Genomic DNA, 16,323 nt, shown 5'->3' with positions numbered 1-16,323 from the left:
AAACCCACCAAGGGTGAAGCTTTGATTTGTCGTGCTCTGACATTCCAAACTGGGTAGTCAATTACCAGATTCTGGCTGCTTCCTTTAGTCAGCCCTGACTCTTGTGCTGTTACAGTCAGGTGAGTTTTATTAAAAATGAGGAATTAGAGCAAGTGCCAGTGGCTTAAAGACCCTTGTCCAGCAAAACCACTTAAGCCTACACCTCTGTTTTAACTGGAGCTCACAAACCTTCCAAGTCTTGTGCCTGTTCTTAAGTGTTCTGCTGAATTGAGGCCAAAAAGATGAATTCTGCCAAGGCAGCTACACATCAAATGCAGACACTTCCCCAACACACCTCCAAGGGTTTGGATCTCCTCATTCACCCAGCCAGTGTTTCACTTGGATGGAACAGCCGTGAGTTCACTGGGTGCTCAGCTCAGGGATGATTGGATTCACTGCAGAGATATTCAGCTTTCATCAGAAATGCCAAGTCTTATCTCCAAGTTCTCACTTATCAGGGAAATGTGGCCTGTGGGTCAGGACAGCTCTTGTGGGAATCCTGCAGTGCCTGAACTTGGCCAGAGCCAACTCGTGGGCAGTGACTGGTCATGGCAGAGCCCACCAACAACATAAGCACCCAGACAAATATTTATTCAGCAAAATAAGCTGTCTCTGTGCTTATTTTGCCAATCTGTGTTAGGTATTTACATAAACTAATCATGTGTGTTGCCTGAGAGACAGAAATAGTGTGTGTGTGTGTTTTACTGATTTAATTGTTATCCATGTCTGGCAACATCAGCTCTGTCATCCCTTGGTCCCTCTTGCTTCTGCCTTGGGTCCCATCTCTGCTTCCTCCCCTCCTTGCCTGGCTGCTGTGCCCTGCTCCTGCTCCCTGTCCCCTCCAGGCTCATCCTGCATCCCCCTGCACCTCTCCCTGCAGCAGAGCAGCCCTGGTGTCCTGGGGGATGCAGGGACAGGCACAGCTGAGGCAGCAGGGCTCTGATGGCTCAGAGAGGAGGGGCTGCTGCTGGGGAAGGGGTGGCAGTGCCCTGTGAGAGCCCTGTGCCTGCCCAGGGACAGGGAAGCAGTCACTGGGAGCCTGGATGCTCAAAGAGAGCAGGGTCAGTGTTAACTCTCTGATTTCAGTTCTTAACAACTGCTCCTGCAACCTCAATCCTAATTTAGCATATTTTTTGTGGATGGATTTATTAAATATTGGGGGTGAATTAAGAACAGATGTCAGCAGGAAAAACCTAGCTGAGCTGAAGGGGAGGAATGAGGGCCACGAGGTCCTGTTGGGGCTTTTATAATCTTCACTTTAAGGAAGATCTCCAGAGTTGGAACTGCCATTAATTGTACCTGAGGGATGTGATGGCTGGAGGATTCTGGTGAGAATGTAAGAGACAAACCCTCTCCTATGGATTCCTGGCAGGTGAACCAGCAAGGGGCAGGGTCACAGAGAACTCAGCCTCCCAATATACAGATCCTTCATCTGGATCCCTGACTATGATCCAGTGATTAATCCGCCCAACAATGATCTGAGCACAAAAGGAAAAACTGTTCTGTCTTATTTCCATCCTGTCCCCAACACTGAGGTTCTGCACTGTCTAAACAAAAGGTTGAGGACCCTTCATCCAGTGAAATAGTTTCTTCTTTATCCCTGGCCCAGTGGCATCTAAATGAAGCCCAGTCCATGACACTTGAGAGAAAACATCACCAGTTCAGGAGCATTAATGGGGAGCTGGCAGTGTGGTGCAATATGTATTTCTGCCAGAATTTACTGTCAGTAAATGCCCACTTGCTATGGAATTGTTAAATCAACTGTCAGGAATCGTCCCTAAGGATGGATATTACAACTCCTCTACAGTTACCACTGGCAGGGATTTCCATTAGAAACCCCAGTATTTGCCACATCTCTTTTATTCCCACCTGAAGTTTCAGATTGAATGGCAATGTGATGTGCACTGTTGCAGCAGAAGACAAGTTTTATTTGTGAACAAGTTTGTGCAAAATGTCCAGAACAACTCATTCTGCTGGCTTTATGGGATTCTGCCCACAAACAATAGGGAAGATTTGCAGGCATTGCTTTGCCAGACAACTGGAATTTATAAATCAGAACGGATGGGCCACGGTGTGCAGTGGAGCTTTGCTTGTATCAGTAATAATTTCTATGAATAAACATCAATAGCAGCTCACTGTTGCTGAAAGGAGGAGGTTTGGCAGTTGTCAGGTTATGAATAAAGGGCTCAGGAGCTCCTCTGGGCTCCCCAGACCTCCCTGAATACCTGAGTTCTGCTCTCTGGACCCTTCTGATCAAGGCTCCTCTGCAGGAACGGCCAGAGGGGTGACAATGAGCAGTGGATTGTGGTGAGGAGAGAGGCTGCTTCTCCAGAGAATGACCTGAACTCCTCCAAACAGGCAGTATTTGTGCTGAGGGTGAGCAGCAGATGAAAGGCAGCAGGGCAGGGCTGCTGCACTGAGCTGCAGGAGGATGCTGTCTCTGCCCCTGCTGCTGGGGACTGGCGCACAGGGTCGTGCTGTGGCTGCTCTGATTGCTGTTGCTTTTCCTGTTTATGCTCAAGGCCAGACTAGAAACACAGGGATTTTACAAAGGATCATAGCCTGAGGCATCCCTGCCTGTGGCCAGGCATGTCTGGATCAGAGAGAGAGGAGGGGGAGGATTCGTGGCTGCAACAAGCCCGGAGTGCTCAGCGTGTAAACACCTGTCCCAGCATGGGATTTACCTCTGGGCTGCCAGCTTTTGGGGATTTACCCACTTGATGACAGCATCTTGTCACCCAAACACTCCTATCATGCAGCCACCCTCACCCAGCTCCTCTGAGTGGCATCTCCATCCCAAGGGACAGGTGCCCCTTGCTTTGCCCATCTCCTCCTCTCCAAATTTCAGCTCAGGCTGAGTTGGCTGAACCCTGGCATGCAGAATCTGTCACTTCCACAGCCCCCAGGCTGTCTGAGCAGCAAGAATCACCATTTTAGCCCCTCACTGCCCCCAGGAGCACTCCCTGCTCTGCACAGGTCATTCAGGGAGCCCACACCAGCTCAGCCCACCTGTGTCACAGCAGTCCAGGGGCTCCATCTCCTGAGCTGAGTGAGTCTTCAGCAATGCAATGACTTTCTGCACTGAATTAATCCTGTCCTGGGTATTTGGACCTCACAAAATCCCGCCTGCTTTATGCTCCCACCTGAATTATTCCAATTTGCTTATGAGGAGAAGATGTTGAACACAGGTGTCACACTCTGGATGTGGGCAGCCCTGTTTTCATCACTCCAACTTGATTTGAATTTTGTCTTGAACACTTTTCCTCCTGGGTGGGAAATAAGCTGGATCTTGGCTGTTGCAGTGTCCATGGGCTGTGCCTTTCCCCACACCATGGGAAGATGCTGCTGGGGAAGGGCCCATCTGGTTGCAATTTCACTTTCTAAGGCTTGACATAAACACTGCTATAAAAAGCAAAGGCATGCAGATAAAGGAATTAATGGCTTCATGTGGGGCCTGGGCAGTGTCCCTGCTGAGCTGTGCAGGACACAGCACAGAACTGCACCTCAGTGTTAAGAGCACAACTTTCAAGAAGAGGAGGTTTGGCTCTTTCCTACTGCTATGTGTTGATTTGCTTTATAAATAGTTATCCAAGAAAGACTACAATGCAGGTTTGACCATGAATTTTGTGGTTTTTAATGAGGATGCTCCCCAAACCTCCTTCTTGCCTCTGTCAATTAGCTGAGCACAGCTCTGGAAATGGCTGAAGCCTCCTGGGAGCCATGTGGGGTCTTGCAGGACATGCAGGACACTGGAAATGACACAGTTTGGATGGGATGGCTGCCTGGCTTCTATTCCCTTTGGAGGGATTTGCTCCTTGCAAGACCTGCAGTGCAGTGAGAGCTCCAGAGCTGACTCCCAGCAGCAGTGAGAGCTCCACAGCACCCAAGAGCAGGGCTGGACAGAGGAGCTGTGTCCCAGGGGCTCTGCCCAGGGGTGCAGGCACTGCTCAAAGTCAGCTCTGATCTGTGTCACACACATCACTCAGAGCAGCAAAGCACCAGTGCCTTCCACTGGGACACTGCCACTCTGACTCGGCAGGTCTGTTGTGTAACAGGCTCTAAAATCTGTGTTTTGAGCTGCACTGAGTTTTCCAGAAGGAAAAGCACCAAGGCAGGTTTGCAGAGCTGGTGGAATGTCCCCCATGAGGCTGTGTCCTGCTCCCCAGGGCTGTCCTTGCCTGCCCTTGCTGCTCTCCTGCTCCCTGGGCCAAGAGCCGAGGGCAGCAGCACTCGCCACAAACTGATTAAGCATCACTTTGTCTCTATAAGGGACATAATCATTATAATCTGCATTTTACAGATGGAGGAAGCAGTGCACAGAAGCTACTTGTCCAATGTCATTTAGGGCAGAGAAGGCAGCTCTGGAAGCCCAGCCCAGCTCCTGAGCCATTCATCAGTCCCAGCCTGTGCTTGACTCTCCACACACCACAGTGACTCACCCAGCAAACTCATTCCTCTCCAATGAATGGTAAGAGCATCACAGCTCTACAGGGGATTATTATTGTGTCTTTGCTGCTTAGGCTGTGGATTCAGGATGCAGCCAGGACCTGGAGGTGGTCAAGGGCTGCCCCACTTGAGCAGGATGCTCAAGAGGAGAGCGCCCTGCATTGCCTGCGCTGTGGCCTGCGCTGCAGAGAGCAGGGATTCTTTTTGTCCTTAGCTCTTCTTCTCTGGGAATCAGACATTCATAAAAACACCAGCTTTCCTCACCTCCATAACTGGGCCCTTGGGATCACAGGATGTGCTGGAGGCAAGATATCTAATTAGGAAACTGAGCAACCTCTGGCCGCCGCGAGCGGCAGTTTCCGACTCGGTGACGTTTTGGCGGCTGCGGGAGCAAAGCTGCTGCAACAGGTTCCCTGGGGATTAATGGGCTTTTGCAAGTGGCTGAGGAAAGAGAAGCTCAGCTGCTGTGTGGCAGAGGGAGCTCTGAGTCCCAGCAGATTGTAGAAAATAAGTTGCTCTCATAGAAAATAAAATATTAAACCGTGTGCTGCACACCTGCTTCTGCAGTCTGGACATCTCCCATGGACTGGGCCGTGGCTGGGACATGCCTGGGGTCCCCAAGCTGCATTGGTGCTGTGCCCTTGCCCATGTTTGTCATTGGGGGTGAGAGCAGCTCAGTCTGCCAGCCCAGGACACCCCTGGGCCCAGGGGGAGCCTCTTCCCTCATCACAAGCCCAGCCTATATCCCACTGTGGCAGAGGCTGTGCCTGGAGCCTCAGAGCCCATTTCTGGGCTGGGATTTCAAATTTCAGGAATTTCAAATCGATACTTGGAAGAGCCAGACACAGGGACATTCCTCTGTCAACCCGTGTGACATGGAGCCAGGCAGGGCCAGGAGCTCGCTGTGGATATTGTGGGCCAGTGAGAAATGCCACCTGTCCCACCCAGGGACAGCCTGGGCCCAACCTGGCACAGCCTGGCACAGTCTGGCACAGCCTGGGCACAGTCTGGCACAGCCTGGGCACAGTCTGACACAGTCTGGCACAGCCTGGCACAGCCAACCCTCGTCAGCCGTCCCCGGCTCACTCACATGGTCGATGAGCTCCTTGATCATTCCATTCCACTGTCCCTTCTCATCCTGCGCCCCGTATTTGCCGTCCTCCACCAGGCGGATCTCGTAGGAGAAGCCCAGGATGATGGCCAGCTCCTTCAGCAGGTCGATGCAGTAACCCTCGAAGCGATCATTCCCGAACAGCGCCGTGTCTGACTTGCGGAACATCACAAAGGGCTCCTCCTGCACAGGGAAAGCAAAAAGTCACCACTCAGGACCACCTCTGCAGGTCAGCCTGAGCCACCAGGCTGGGCTGGCACTGTGACATGTTGGGAGTAAATTAACTTTGCACAGCGCATCAGCTAATTAGCAACCTTGTTTACCCCACAAAATTTAATTTTGTCTCTTCTGAGCGGCCAACTGTTTTCCATTTGGTAGGATTTCAGGGAGAAAAATAACCATTTCATGCTCTGAAAATGAAGTGTTAGAAACAGTGAGAGAGGGGGAGGACAAACTCACCCCCAAGCCCTGCACTCTGTAGCTTCCATTCACCACAGTGGTGCTAGTGGGTGAAATTCAGGGTGAGGGAGCTGTGCATGACTGGGGCACCCCAAAACCTCACACTCAGCTCACTGACACTCCTCTGTGTTGGCAACACCTGATGGACATGAGGCCCTGCTACTGCCCAGGGAAACTTTGTGCTGCACTTTTGGCTGCCTGGGGGAGATGGAGGTGTCTGAACCACAGAAGAGCTGAGCACAGGGGTCAGGAGTTAATGCAGTGACCTGTACATCCTTCCCCTCGAGCAGGGGCTGGCAAGGGAAGCCACACAGTGAAGTCCAGCATCCCTTGGTGCCTCTCAGGCTTGGGCAGCCACCAAGGACAAGAAACACTGGGGAGCCTGAGGGGAAAATGTGTGGAGGACAGATGGAAATGGGAAAAGGTGGTGGGCAGCAGGCAAGAGATGGGAGGAAAGAGGAGAGTGAGGTACCCACAGCGAGTCCCTAGCTCAAACTGGGGGTGTCTGCAGGGCTGCTGTCCTTGCTGTGGGGTGGCCAGCAAGGGAAGGTGAGGGACTTTGTGCTGGTAAACTCCCTCTATGATTTTGTTCAGGCATGGGGGGCTTGAAGAGGTGGGAGGGCAGGTCTGTAGCCCACGTTAGAGCCCTGTCACAGTGGTTTGGTGGGACATGGGTGCCCTGCCCGGGGGTGCTTTGAGGAGGGGGCTCAGGTGGGGCTGTGCCAGCCTGGAGCTGGTGGTGCTGGTCTGTGCCCAGCTCTGTGCCCCCTCTGAGGGGCAGGGAGGGCTCCTTTGGCCCAGCAGCAGGGTCAGGAGGGGATGTGCAGCAGACATTTGCAGAGTTCTGAAGCCCAGCTGATCACATCACGCCCATGGAGTTTAACTTGGCACACGCAGCTCGGCTCAATCCTGCTCTCCCCCGCCGCCTCCTCGGCTCTCTGCTCTGGAATTAGTGCTTTGTTTGTGAATCAGCTGAATCTATGGATCTGGATATAAATACGCCAGCTCCAGAGCAGCCATAAAGCACTATTAATTTTGGGAAGCGCTGTAGGGATTACATACATATTTAACAGCCGAAGCACTGAACATTAGGACGCCACTCGCTTCAGTAATGTATCTCCAGGTCTCAAACATTTCCTAGGGGGTAATTCTGAACTCTGTGAACCACTTATTCACGGACTATTTCACAATTTATTACTGAAAATAGCCAGACATCCAATTCACAAGCTCTCTCAGTTTGCTAATCGATTTCTCAGTGAAGGTGCCCTCAATTTCATAACTTCACAGTTCCCATATTGCTTGGGGAGAGCGGCACTGGCTGCTGGGGTAATATTTCTCTTCCAACAAGTCACTGCAATAAGAGCAAAAAGGGAAAAAACAACCTTTCAAGCTTTTTCTTTTAAAGGCTCCTCCTATGGCTCTTCTCTCGTCATTTACAGCAGTGCAGAACTACAAAGGGGTGTTGCAAATGCAAATAACATCTAGGGTTGCATTTTACATTTTGGACTCCAGCATATGCAGTGTAAGTACTGCAGAACTCAGGTCTGAGCACATTTCCTGCTCCCCTAGGCACAGGGATCCAGGACAGCTGTGGTTCTGAGTTGGAAAGCCCGTGGCATGTGTGCAGGCCCATGGAGTGGCACAATTAATGGGAACTGATATCACCCTGTGCTTTACGTAATTTGTATGTGAGGTGGAAATGTTGCCTTTCAACAGCCTGTCAAAGGCAGATGGGTGACAGTCCCCTCCTGCCCCTTTGGCATTGCACCATGGCCTTTGAGGTGCCTTGGGTTGCAACACAGGATGTGACCAGAAATGTGTATTCTATCATCATCAGCTGAAGCCTGGTGGGACAGTGACCCTTATCTCCATGGGAGATATCCTCTGCTAATAGGCCATCTTTAAACCAGCTGGGGCAATCATCTTTATCTTTCCCACAGCCCATCCTCCCTCCAGGAGATATCTCCTGTTAATGGGTCATTGTTTAAAACTGGGTGTGGCAGTGATTCTTATTTCTGTGGGAATCATCTCCTGTTAATGGGCCATTGTTTAAAACTGGGTGTGGCAGTGATCTTTATCTCCTGGCACACATTATCTGCTAATGGGCCATCTTTAAACCAGCTGGGGCAATCATCTTTATCTTTTCCACAACCCATCCTCCCTCCAGGAGATATCTCCTGTTCATGGCCATTGAGTCCCAGTGCATAACTGATAAAATTAGATCATCCCACTGGGAGATGCTCCAGCCAGGGGAGGAGCCAAACATTTCCTACCCAGATAAAAACTGCACCTTCTCCAGGAGCACTGCTCCAGCTGAACCACATCTGCCACTGCAGGAGGATGCAGTCACCATTTAATGGGACTGCTGTGGTTCCCATTGGCCTGTGCCAGCCTTGCTGGCCACTCCATGGGGGCTGGCAGCCTGCTCAGGGGTGCTGGCACCGGGGGTGTTGCAGGTCACCCTTCAGGCACACGGGCACTGGGTGCCCCATGAGCCCTGACCACGTGCAGAGCCTCCTCCAGCAGATCTGTACTGGGGTGCTGTGAGCTTTCAGAGATATTGGATATCCCTGGGGTACATGGGGAAGGGCAAGGACAGGCCTGCAGTCTCCTACCAGCACAGTGGTGACAATCAGAGATCTGTTGCTCAGCGAGTCCGTGACATTGGGCCCTCGTCCTTTGGAGATTTCTGTGATGTTCAAACCATCCGAAGGGCTCCATGCTCCAACCTGAAAGGGACCAAACCAACATAGTGAGCCCCCATCCCAAATCCCTCAGTCCCTACCTGCATTCCTTAATCCCCACCTTACATTCCTCACTCGCTTCCTACTAACCTGGAAAAGGGGAATTCCTTCTCTTGTCTGCAGCAAAACTGGAATTACCATGTTCCATGAAAAACCATGGAATAATCTTTCAGCTGCAGGTCAGTCCAGTGGCACATGTTCCACTGTCCCTGTGCTGCTGCAGTGGATGAAGACTCTGGGGACTGGAATTTAGGGGCTGAATGAATGAACAATTTGCAAAGGCACCTCATAGAGCAACAATCAAATCATGCTAAAGAGTCAAATCTGGGCAAGGATAAAGCACAACAAAAGAAAAATAACCACAAATCTGAGTCCATTTCCTTTCTTTTCCATTTCCCCACCAATTTGCTTTGGTGAGGGAATTAAAAGTAGCTTGACCAGCTCTGCAGATCCCTGATAGGGACCATTCCTGCTCTCTGTGCTGTGGAAAATCACCTGGAGCGTTCTAACATAACTCTTGGCAGGGCCCTGGCTCTCCCTTTGGGCAATCCCTGCAATGGGAGGGTCTCAGTCCTCACTGCAAACCTGGAGGAGGGGGTGGCAGCAGCCCTGCCCAGGCATGGCACAGGCACATCAGCTCTATTTCAGGTGCTCTGTTTTCTCAAGCTGTCAAATTTAATGAATTATTAGACTTTAATGAAGTCTATTGATCCAGAAATGGCAAAACATGTCTCTATTTTAAGAAGTCATCTGGGCGAGGCTAAGCCTGTTAACCTGATCTCCACGGAGCAGGGGAGGCTTTGGGACAAACTTTGAAGGCAGGAGTGGCTGAAGGACTGTGACAGTGAGATAAAATGTCAGGAAAGCTGGAGGAATGTGGGAGTGCTGCCAGCAAATGGAGCAGGATGGCCACAGAGCCAGCCTGACAGTGAGAAAAAAACAAGCCCCACATGGAAATGGGAACAGAATGATCCATCTGTAGGGTCAAACTGCAAGGTGGGACTCAGAGAGAAGCCAAAGGCAGCCAGCTCAATCCACCAGGGAGCCAGCAGCTTCCCATCTTTTATTTATTGCTGTTTTTAAGATTCCTCAGCCTCTTCAGCAGTCCAAGGGGAGAACTTGGTTTTACTGCATCCCCAAAAAGAGACTTTGTAATGAGCAATGCTGCCTGGCAAAAAAAAAAATTGTCATAAATTCTAGAAGAGTTTCCATGAACTTTGTGAAAGGTTTTAAATATTTCAGGTAAAACCGAAGCGATCTCCCATCTCTGCCTTGGATCACACAACAGCTGCAATGTCAAAAATTATTATTATTGTTGATGGGAAAAAAGCAAGTCCAAGAGGCCCCAGTTTACTGCACTGCAGCCCCAATCATGTCTGCCTTGCGATGTTCTCTTTAAGAAAATTAAATACATGGCACTTAAGACTGAATTAATCAGTTTAAAATATTAAAAAAGGAAGAAAAAGGAAAACGTGCTTTAAGAGAACTGTGTGAGTCAGATAGTCAAGCCATATGTAATTAGGATTTGGTAATACTCCTGTAATCCCTGGAACATCCAGGAGCTATGAGGATAAGGGGTTCAATCCTAAAGCTCAACAAACATAAGCTGTGATACATAATGCACAATCCAGCTGGGATTTGTTTGTGGTTTGGCATTTTGTTAGTTCAGATTAACTATTGACACAACTCAGGCTTCAACAGAGATTTGACATCGATACTTTAAAACCCTTCTGGAGCTGACATGAAGCTTTCAGAAAAATAATGGTGGGAACTGTGAAATCTGTGAATTATTGGAGACAAAAGTTGATGGGGTGTGCAGGGTTTGGCAGCTTCCAGTGGGCTGGATGTGACAGAGAACTGCAATAACTCCAGCTGGTGCCAGCTCTGCTCAGCACACCTGAGGGGTGTTGCTTTGACAGGTGATACTGTGGCTGTGCTTAGACATTTGGATTCATGTGGTATCAAAGGCTGGCACGTTCTCTATTACCTGCCCAACACATCTCTCCAGCAGCGTGTCGCTGCTGCTGGGCTTCAAAAAGATGTGTTGTTGTTTTCAGGTTAGGCTGTATAAACAAAGTATTTTGTAAAAAAAATAAGGCTACAAAGGTCAGCTGCTGCTCAGTTCTTGCAAGGCACCTTGAGCTCTGTCCTGCCTTTCCCAACCACGCCGAGACTGAAGGTCACAGGGTTGATTTGAAATGTTTTCTTTATTCCGTATTTGACACCAAAACCTCCCCAGCAGGAGAGGGCTGTGCTGACCTTGAGCTGTGTTACCTGAGGCACTGTGGTGGGCAAGTGTGGCAGCCATTCATTCCAAAGCCCAGGAAAAACAAACTGAGGATCCTGGGAGCCTCATTCTCCAAACAGAGAATTGATCCACGGCTGCCTCCAGCCCTGGGGCTGCCTCCCTGTGCTGAGTGATTAATTCCCTCTGCTCCGGGGCCATGCACGGGATTTCAATTTCAGGTAATTGAAATCCCTCCCTGCTGCCAGCCAGGTGTCCCGTGGGCTCAGAAGCTGTCACCCTGCCCAGGGGGACAGAGCCAGCACCGTGCTGGCTGCCACGGGCACCTGGTACCTGCCGCAAAGCAGACCCTGCTCTAGAAAGCTCCTTGCTGCCCTGCCAAATCCCTCCTCTACAGGTGACAGACACCTGTAGCAGAGCAGGGACGCAGAGCTGCTCACAGAGTAGGCAGAATCATAGAATTTCTTGGAAATCTCAGCTCCCTGAGCCCTGGCCACTCGCTGCTCTGTTTGTCATCAACTGATCTCACCTAAAATCCTGCATTCTCAGGGCTTTAAGGATGTGCATGCTGCCTTCTAATTTTTTTTTCTTTTTTTTTTTTTAAGTAATTGAAGAGAAGGAAATTAAGTCCCCAAGCACACCTGGGATCATATTTGCACATCAGCATGGTTTTATTGTGCCTGGAGAAGATCTGCACTAATTTGGAGGACACAAGGCTGCAGCCTTCATGCTCTTGACCCTCATGACATCCCCAACCAGGCTCATTGTCCCTCATATAATAAACAAAACACCCAGTGTATCTTCCTGCCAGTTCCAGGCTGTAGTAAAATGGGGCTATTCCCAGCCTTGGGCAATTTCATAGTGGGAAATGAGTACAGATGATGATCTCCACAGCTGTGGTCTTCTCGGAGAAGAGCTGAGAGTTTGTGAGCCAGGCCAACAAGAGGGAGTGGGACAGGAGTAATTCCTGCCTGTTTAGGGCAGGGAGGGGTTAATGGATGCTCAGAAAGTTTCTTTAGCCTCCACTATCCCAGGAAAGTGCCACAAGCACTTCTGCAATCTGTAATCCCACGCACTGGCTTCAGGGCGAGTGAGTCATGGCTGAGCATGGAAAAGGATCTGAGAAATCCCACAAAGTGAATATCCTTTTATATAAACCCCAGAAACCTGGAATCGATACAGCACCAACCATTTCTGTGTTGCTGAGCACCAGCATTATCCTCAGCCACATGCAGATAAAACAAACCCTGCCTACCTTCTCAAGGCCATCTTCTTTGAGACTGATGATATCCAAATCAAAATCTGTCCGTAAACCACTGGTTTTATTAAAGACAATGCGTCCTGTTAATCCTTCCCATTGGGCCTGTGCAAGGGAGAAAAAGTAGCAGGGCTGTTACTTAGTATCATAAATAATCTTTTGCCCTCCACTATATGTTCTTTTAATTAGTCCTTATGCTGGTTCTTTCTCCCTAAAGAGCCTGATTAATTAATAATCCCTCCGTCACTGCTCAGACTGCAGACGGAGCTGGAGATTTCCTTAACTCTCTTGCAGTCCTTGCTACAATTTCTGTTCGCACCTTTTGTGCTCACCAGCTGTTGCAGGACGTGATGACTCAGTAGAAAAGCACTTGCATTTATCACAGCATCCTTGTGTGCTGCGTTTATCCTTGTAGTGCTGATAAATGCTGGCTGCAGGGAGCTGGCTCTGAGACTGCTCCAGCCAGAAAAAATCCCTTTGTGCACGAACTTACTGGTGCTTCCAAGGTGTGTGGAAGCTTAAATGTTAGGAGTGCTTCCCTCTGTCCTTCCAGAGGGAAAGTGGAGCAGAAGAGGCCAAGAACGTGTTCATGTAAGCAAGATCTGAGGTTTGGGAACAGGCACAGGAGTCTGGGCTCATGTGCTGCTGGTGCCTTGCTGCAGTTTGTACAGCATAAGAACAGGGCAGATGCTCACTCAGACTGAGGACATCCCACAGATTTTTCAGTGTTTGGCTTACTGAGGTCTTGAACAGCCTGGTCTGACTGGGACCAAGAGTTTGGGGTAAAGATGCCTCAATTCAATTACACAAAAAAACCCCTCCCGTAATTCAATTTCTTTCCCACTGTTCACTTTGCAGCACTCCTAGAATGAATCTCTGATTTAGGAAGCAATAGAACCCCCAGTCCCCGGTGCTGTGTGGCTGCAGAGCAGGAGCTGGGGGCCAGTGAGGTGCCTGATGCCTGGGCACAGTGCTGGCTGTGCTGCAGCCCTGTCCTGAGGAGGATGCTCCCGTAGGAATGCCAGGCTGCTGCAGTGTGCTGCTCAGCAGGATCCCAGCAGTGGGGAGCTGAGCCTCAGGCTCTCTCCCCTGAGCAGGCTGCTCACTGGGAAACGTGTTTCCTTTATGGGTGGGGGAGCTTGAAGTATTCCAGTGTGATCAAGGTGGCATAATGTATTCTCAGGGGGGAATAACTGGCTTTTCTCCCAGTAAATACGCTCCTCTGGCTCTGCCTCATTAATTCCTGAGGAGCAGTGACAGCCTGCTCCCAGCCTCGCCACCCTGGAGTCCTGGGGAGGCTCGTGTTTGCTCATTTGGGCGTGCAGGTGGTTTGCCTATGGGACACACAACTCAGGGAGCCCCCTGGGAGCCGAGGAAAACACGGAATGTCTGGAGCAAACACAGCTGCGCGCTCAGCCTGTGATGTCTTTTTGGGCTGCCTGAAAACTGAGGCCAGACTAAATTAAGGAAATAAAAAGGAGTTGTATTTGTTGAAGGGTTTCAGATTTATTTCAGGCATTGTGAGGTTATGAGTGAGATACTAGACACGAGGCACCAAATGTGAGGTTATGACCTCTGGTGCTCTAGGCACCAACTTTGTTGGGTTATCTTAAATGAGCAAAGCAGCTAATAGCTGCTAAAAGATAATTTATTACAAAGCACATCAGTCTCAAAAGCAAAAAGAAAGGCAACGGCAAAAGCAAATGGCAAGAGCAAATGGTAAAAGTAAACGGCAAAAAGCAATGGCAAAAAGCACCAACTCTTCCCAATACATACTCATATAGAATCTTCCCAACCAGCTAAGATGAAAACCTGACCACCACTCCTTAACCTATTAGAATTCCAGTTTGTTAACACACCAGGTTATGTATAGACTACGCATACGACCTGTCTTGCTCTATCTGAAAAATGTAAGCAATATTCTTACTATAGCTCTGTTATGTCTAAGTACTGTCTACAGATGTGGTCCTGGAGCCTCTGCTGAAAACATTAACATGTTTTTTAACCTTCACTAGAACTCGCACTTCTACTTTGGCATCTAAACCTTTCACTTACTAAAAGCATTAGAGCTCAAACTAAAACTTACTGACTTATTCTAAAACTTAAACTTACACCTCTACCTGTGAGTGGCTTAATATACTTCAATCCACGCGCAGGCTTTAATTCAATCCCTGCACTCTGTTCCCTCCCTGAAGAATTCAGGGATACTCCCGACTCACTACAGGGCATGAAGCCGCTCACGGGGAGCGTTTATAGTAAAATAAAACGTGTTTTACCTCTTTGATGAAGTTCATGAAGCGGCCGCCGAACCTCCAGGCCTTGTGGCGGTGGCACTGCAGGGAGTTGACGGTCATCTGCGGCGCGCGCTGGTAGCACACGGACACCACGTGCACCGCGTCGTACAGCAGGGCAGCGTCTGTCTGGAGGGAACAGGGACCCTGAGGTTATTGACCTCCGCTGCTCTGGGCTCCAACTTCAGTTATCCTGAACGAGCAAAGCAGCTGATAGTTGCTAAAAGGTTGTTGATTACAAAGCGCGTCAGTCTGAGAAGCAAACAGGAAAAGCGATGGCAAAAGCAACGGTAAAAGCAATGGCAAAAGCATTGGCAAAAAGAAAAGTGATGGCAAAAATCAAATGGCAAAACCAATGGCAAAAAGCAAATGGCAAAAAGCAATGGCAAAACCAATGGTAAAAAGCAATGGTAAAAAGCAGTGGTAAAAAGCAATGGCAAATGGCAAAAAGCAATGGAAAAAGCAATGGCAAAAAGCAATGGCAAAAGCAATGTCAAAACCAATGGCAAAAAGCAAATGGCAAAAAGCAATGGTAAAAAGCAGTGGTAAAAAGCAATGGCAAAAGCAATGTCAAAACCAATGGCAAAAAGCAAATGGCAAAAAGCAATGGCAAAAGCAATGGTAAAAAGCAATAGCAAAAAGCAATGGTAAAAAGCAATGGCAAAAGCAATGGTAAAAAGCAATAGCAAAAAGCAATGGTAAAAAGCAATGGCAAAAAGCAATGGCAAAAAGCAATGATAAAAGCAAATGGCAAGAGCCCTTGGTGAGAAGCAGTGTCAAAAAGCACCAACTCTCCCCAATACAAACTCTTATATAGAATCTTCCCAACAAGCTGAGATGCAAGCTCAGATCACCACTCCTTAACCTATTAGAATTCCAGTTTCTTAGCACACCAGGTTACGTATAAACTATGCATACGACCTGTCTTGCTCCATCTGAAAAATGTAAGCAATATTCTTACTATAACTCTATTATGTCTAAGCTGTAGACTACAACAACCTAGGGTTAGGGTTAGGGTTAGGGTTAGGGTTAGGGTAGTCTGCAACTACAGTCTTGGAGCCTCTACTGAAAACATTAATATGTTTTGCATTCTTCACTAGAACTCGCAGTGCAACTTTGGCATTTGAAACCTTTCAGTTACCAGAGCTCATAATAAAACTTACACTTAAACTTCCACTTTATGTGTGAGTGTCTTAATGTGCTTCAATCCATCCAAAGGTTTAATTCAATCATTGCACTTTGATTCCTCCCTGAAGCATTCAGAGAATCCCCCAACTCACTGATTCCAACAGGTGACAGCCTTGGTGGCCCTGGCAGTCTTAGGAAAAGGTGGAATCCACCCTGAGTTACCCCTGGGTTGCTCTGTCCGTGTTCCCTGCTTGATAATTTCTTGGTTTTTAGACTAAAGGCACAGGGTTCTGTCTAAAATCAGCAATTCTGGAAGTGTTGTTTGTCTGTGAGTGACTACCCGGGTTGTTTCTTGCACAGTTCCTGCTGTGGTGTCAAAGAGGGAGGCAACAGCTTCTAAATGTAGAAGGTAGTAACAGAGTTTTCTTATTGAGTCTGTTTTGTCTGAGTGGTAAAAAAAAAAAAATAAAAACTATACGAGAACATATTTTCCACACTATTTTATACGTGGGAAAATAAGAAACAGAGATGTTTGTGGGCACACAGTTTTCCAAAAATGACACAAGCTGTCACCAAAATCAGGACCTCATGGCTTTGTAACA

The 16,323-nt window shown here is 48.8% G+C and overlaps 1 protein-coding gene across 1 annotated transcript in view; it reads right to left on the bottom strand.

The window, feature by feature from the left end:
- GRIK3 (glutamate ionotropic receptor kainate type subunit 3) overlaps positions 1–16,323 on the bottom strand; it is a 106,517-nt gene that overhangs the window by 19,271 nt on the left and 70,923 nt on the right. Inside the window, exons 7-10 of the mRNA XM_079325591.1 lie at positions 14,579–14,722; positions 12,300–12,407; positions 8,671–8,784; positions 5,576–5,779 (exon numbers count right to left, since the gene is read on the bottom strand). Of these exons, the coding sequence (XP_079181717.1) occupies positions 5,576–5,779; positions 8,671–8,784; positions 12,300–12,407; positions 14,579–14,722 (570 nt within the window). The remainder of the gene's footprint in view (positions 1–5,575; positions 5,780–8,670; positions 8,785–12,299; positions 12,408–14,578; positions 14,723–16,323) is intronic.

This window comes from Erithacus rubecula, assembly GCF_903797595.1.
Source record: "Erithacus rubecula genome assembly, chromosome: 23".
In the NCBI taxonomy this organism is placed as follows: Eukaryota; Metazoa; Chordata; class Aves; order Passeriformes; family Muscicapidae; genus Erithacus; species Erithacus rubecula.
This window is presented reverse-complemented; position numbering and strand designations above follow the sequence as displayed.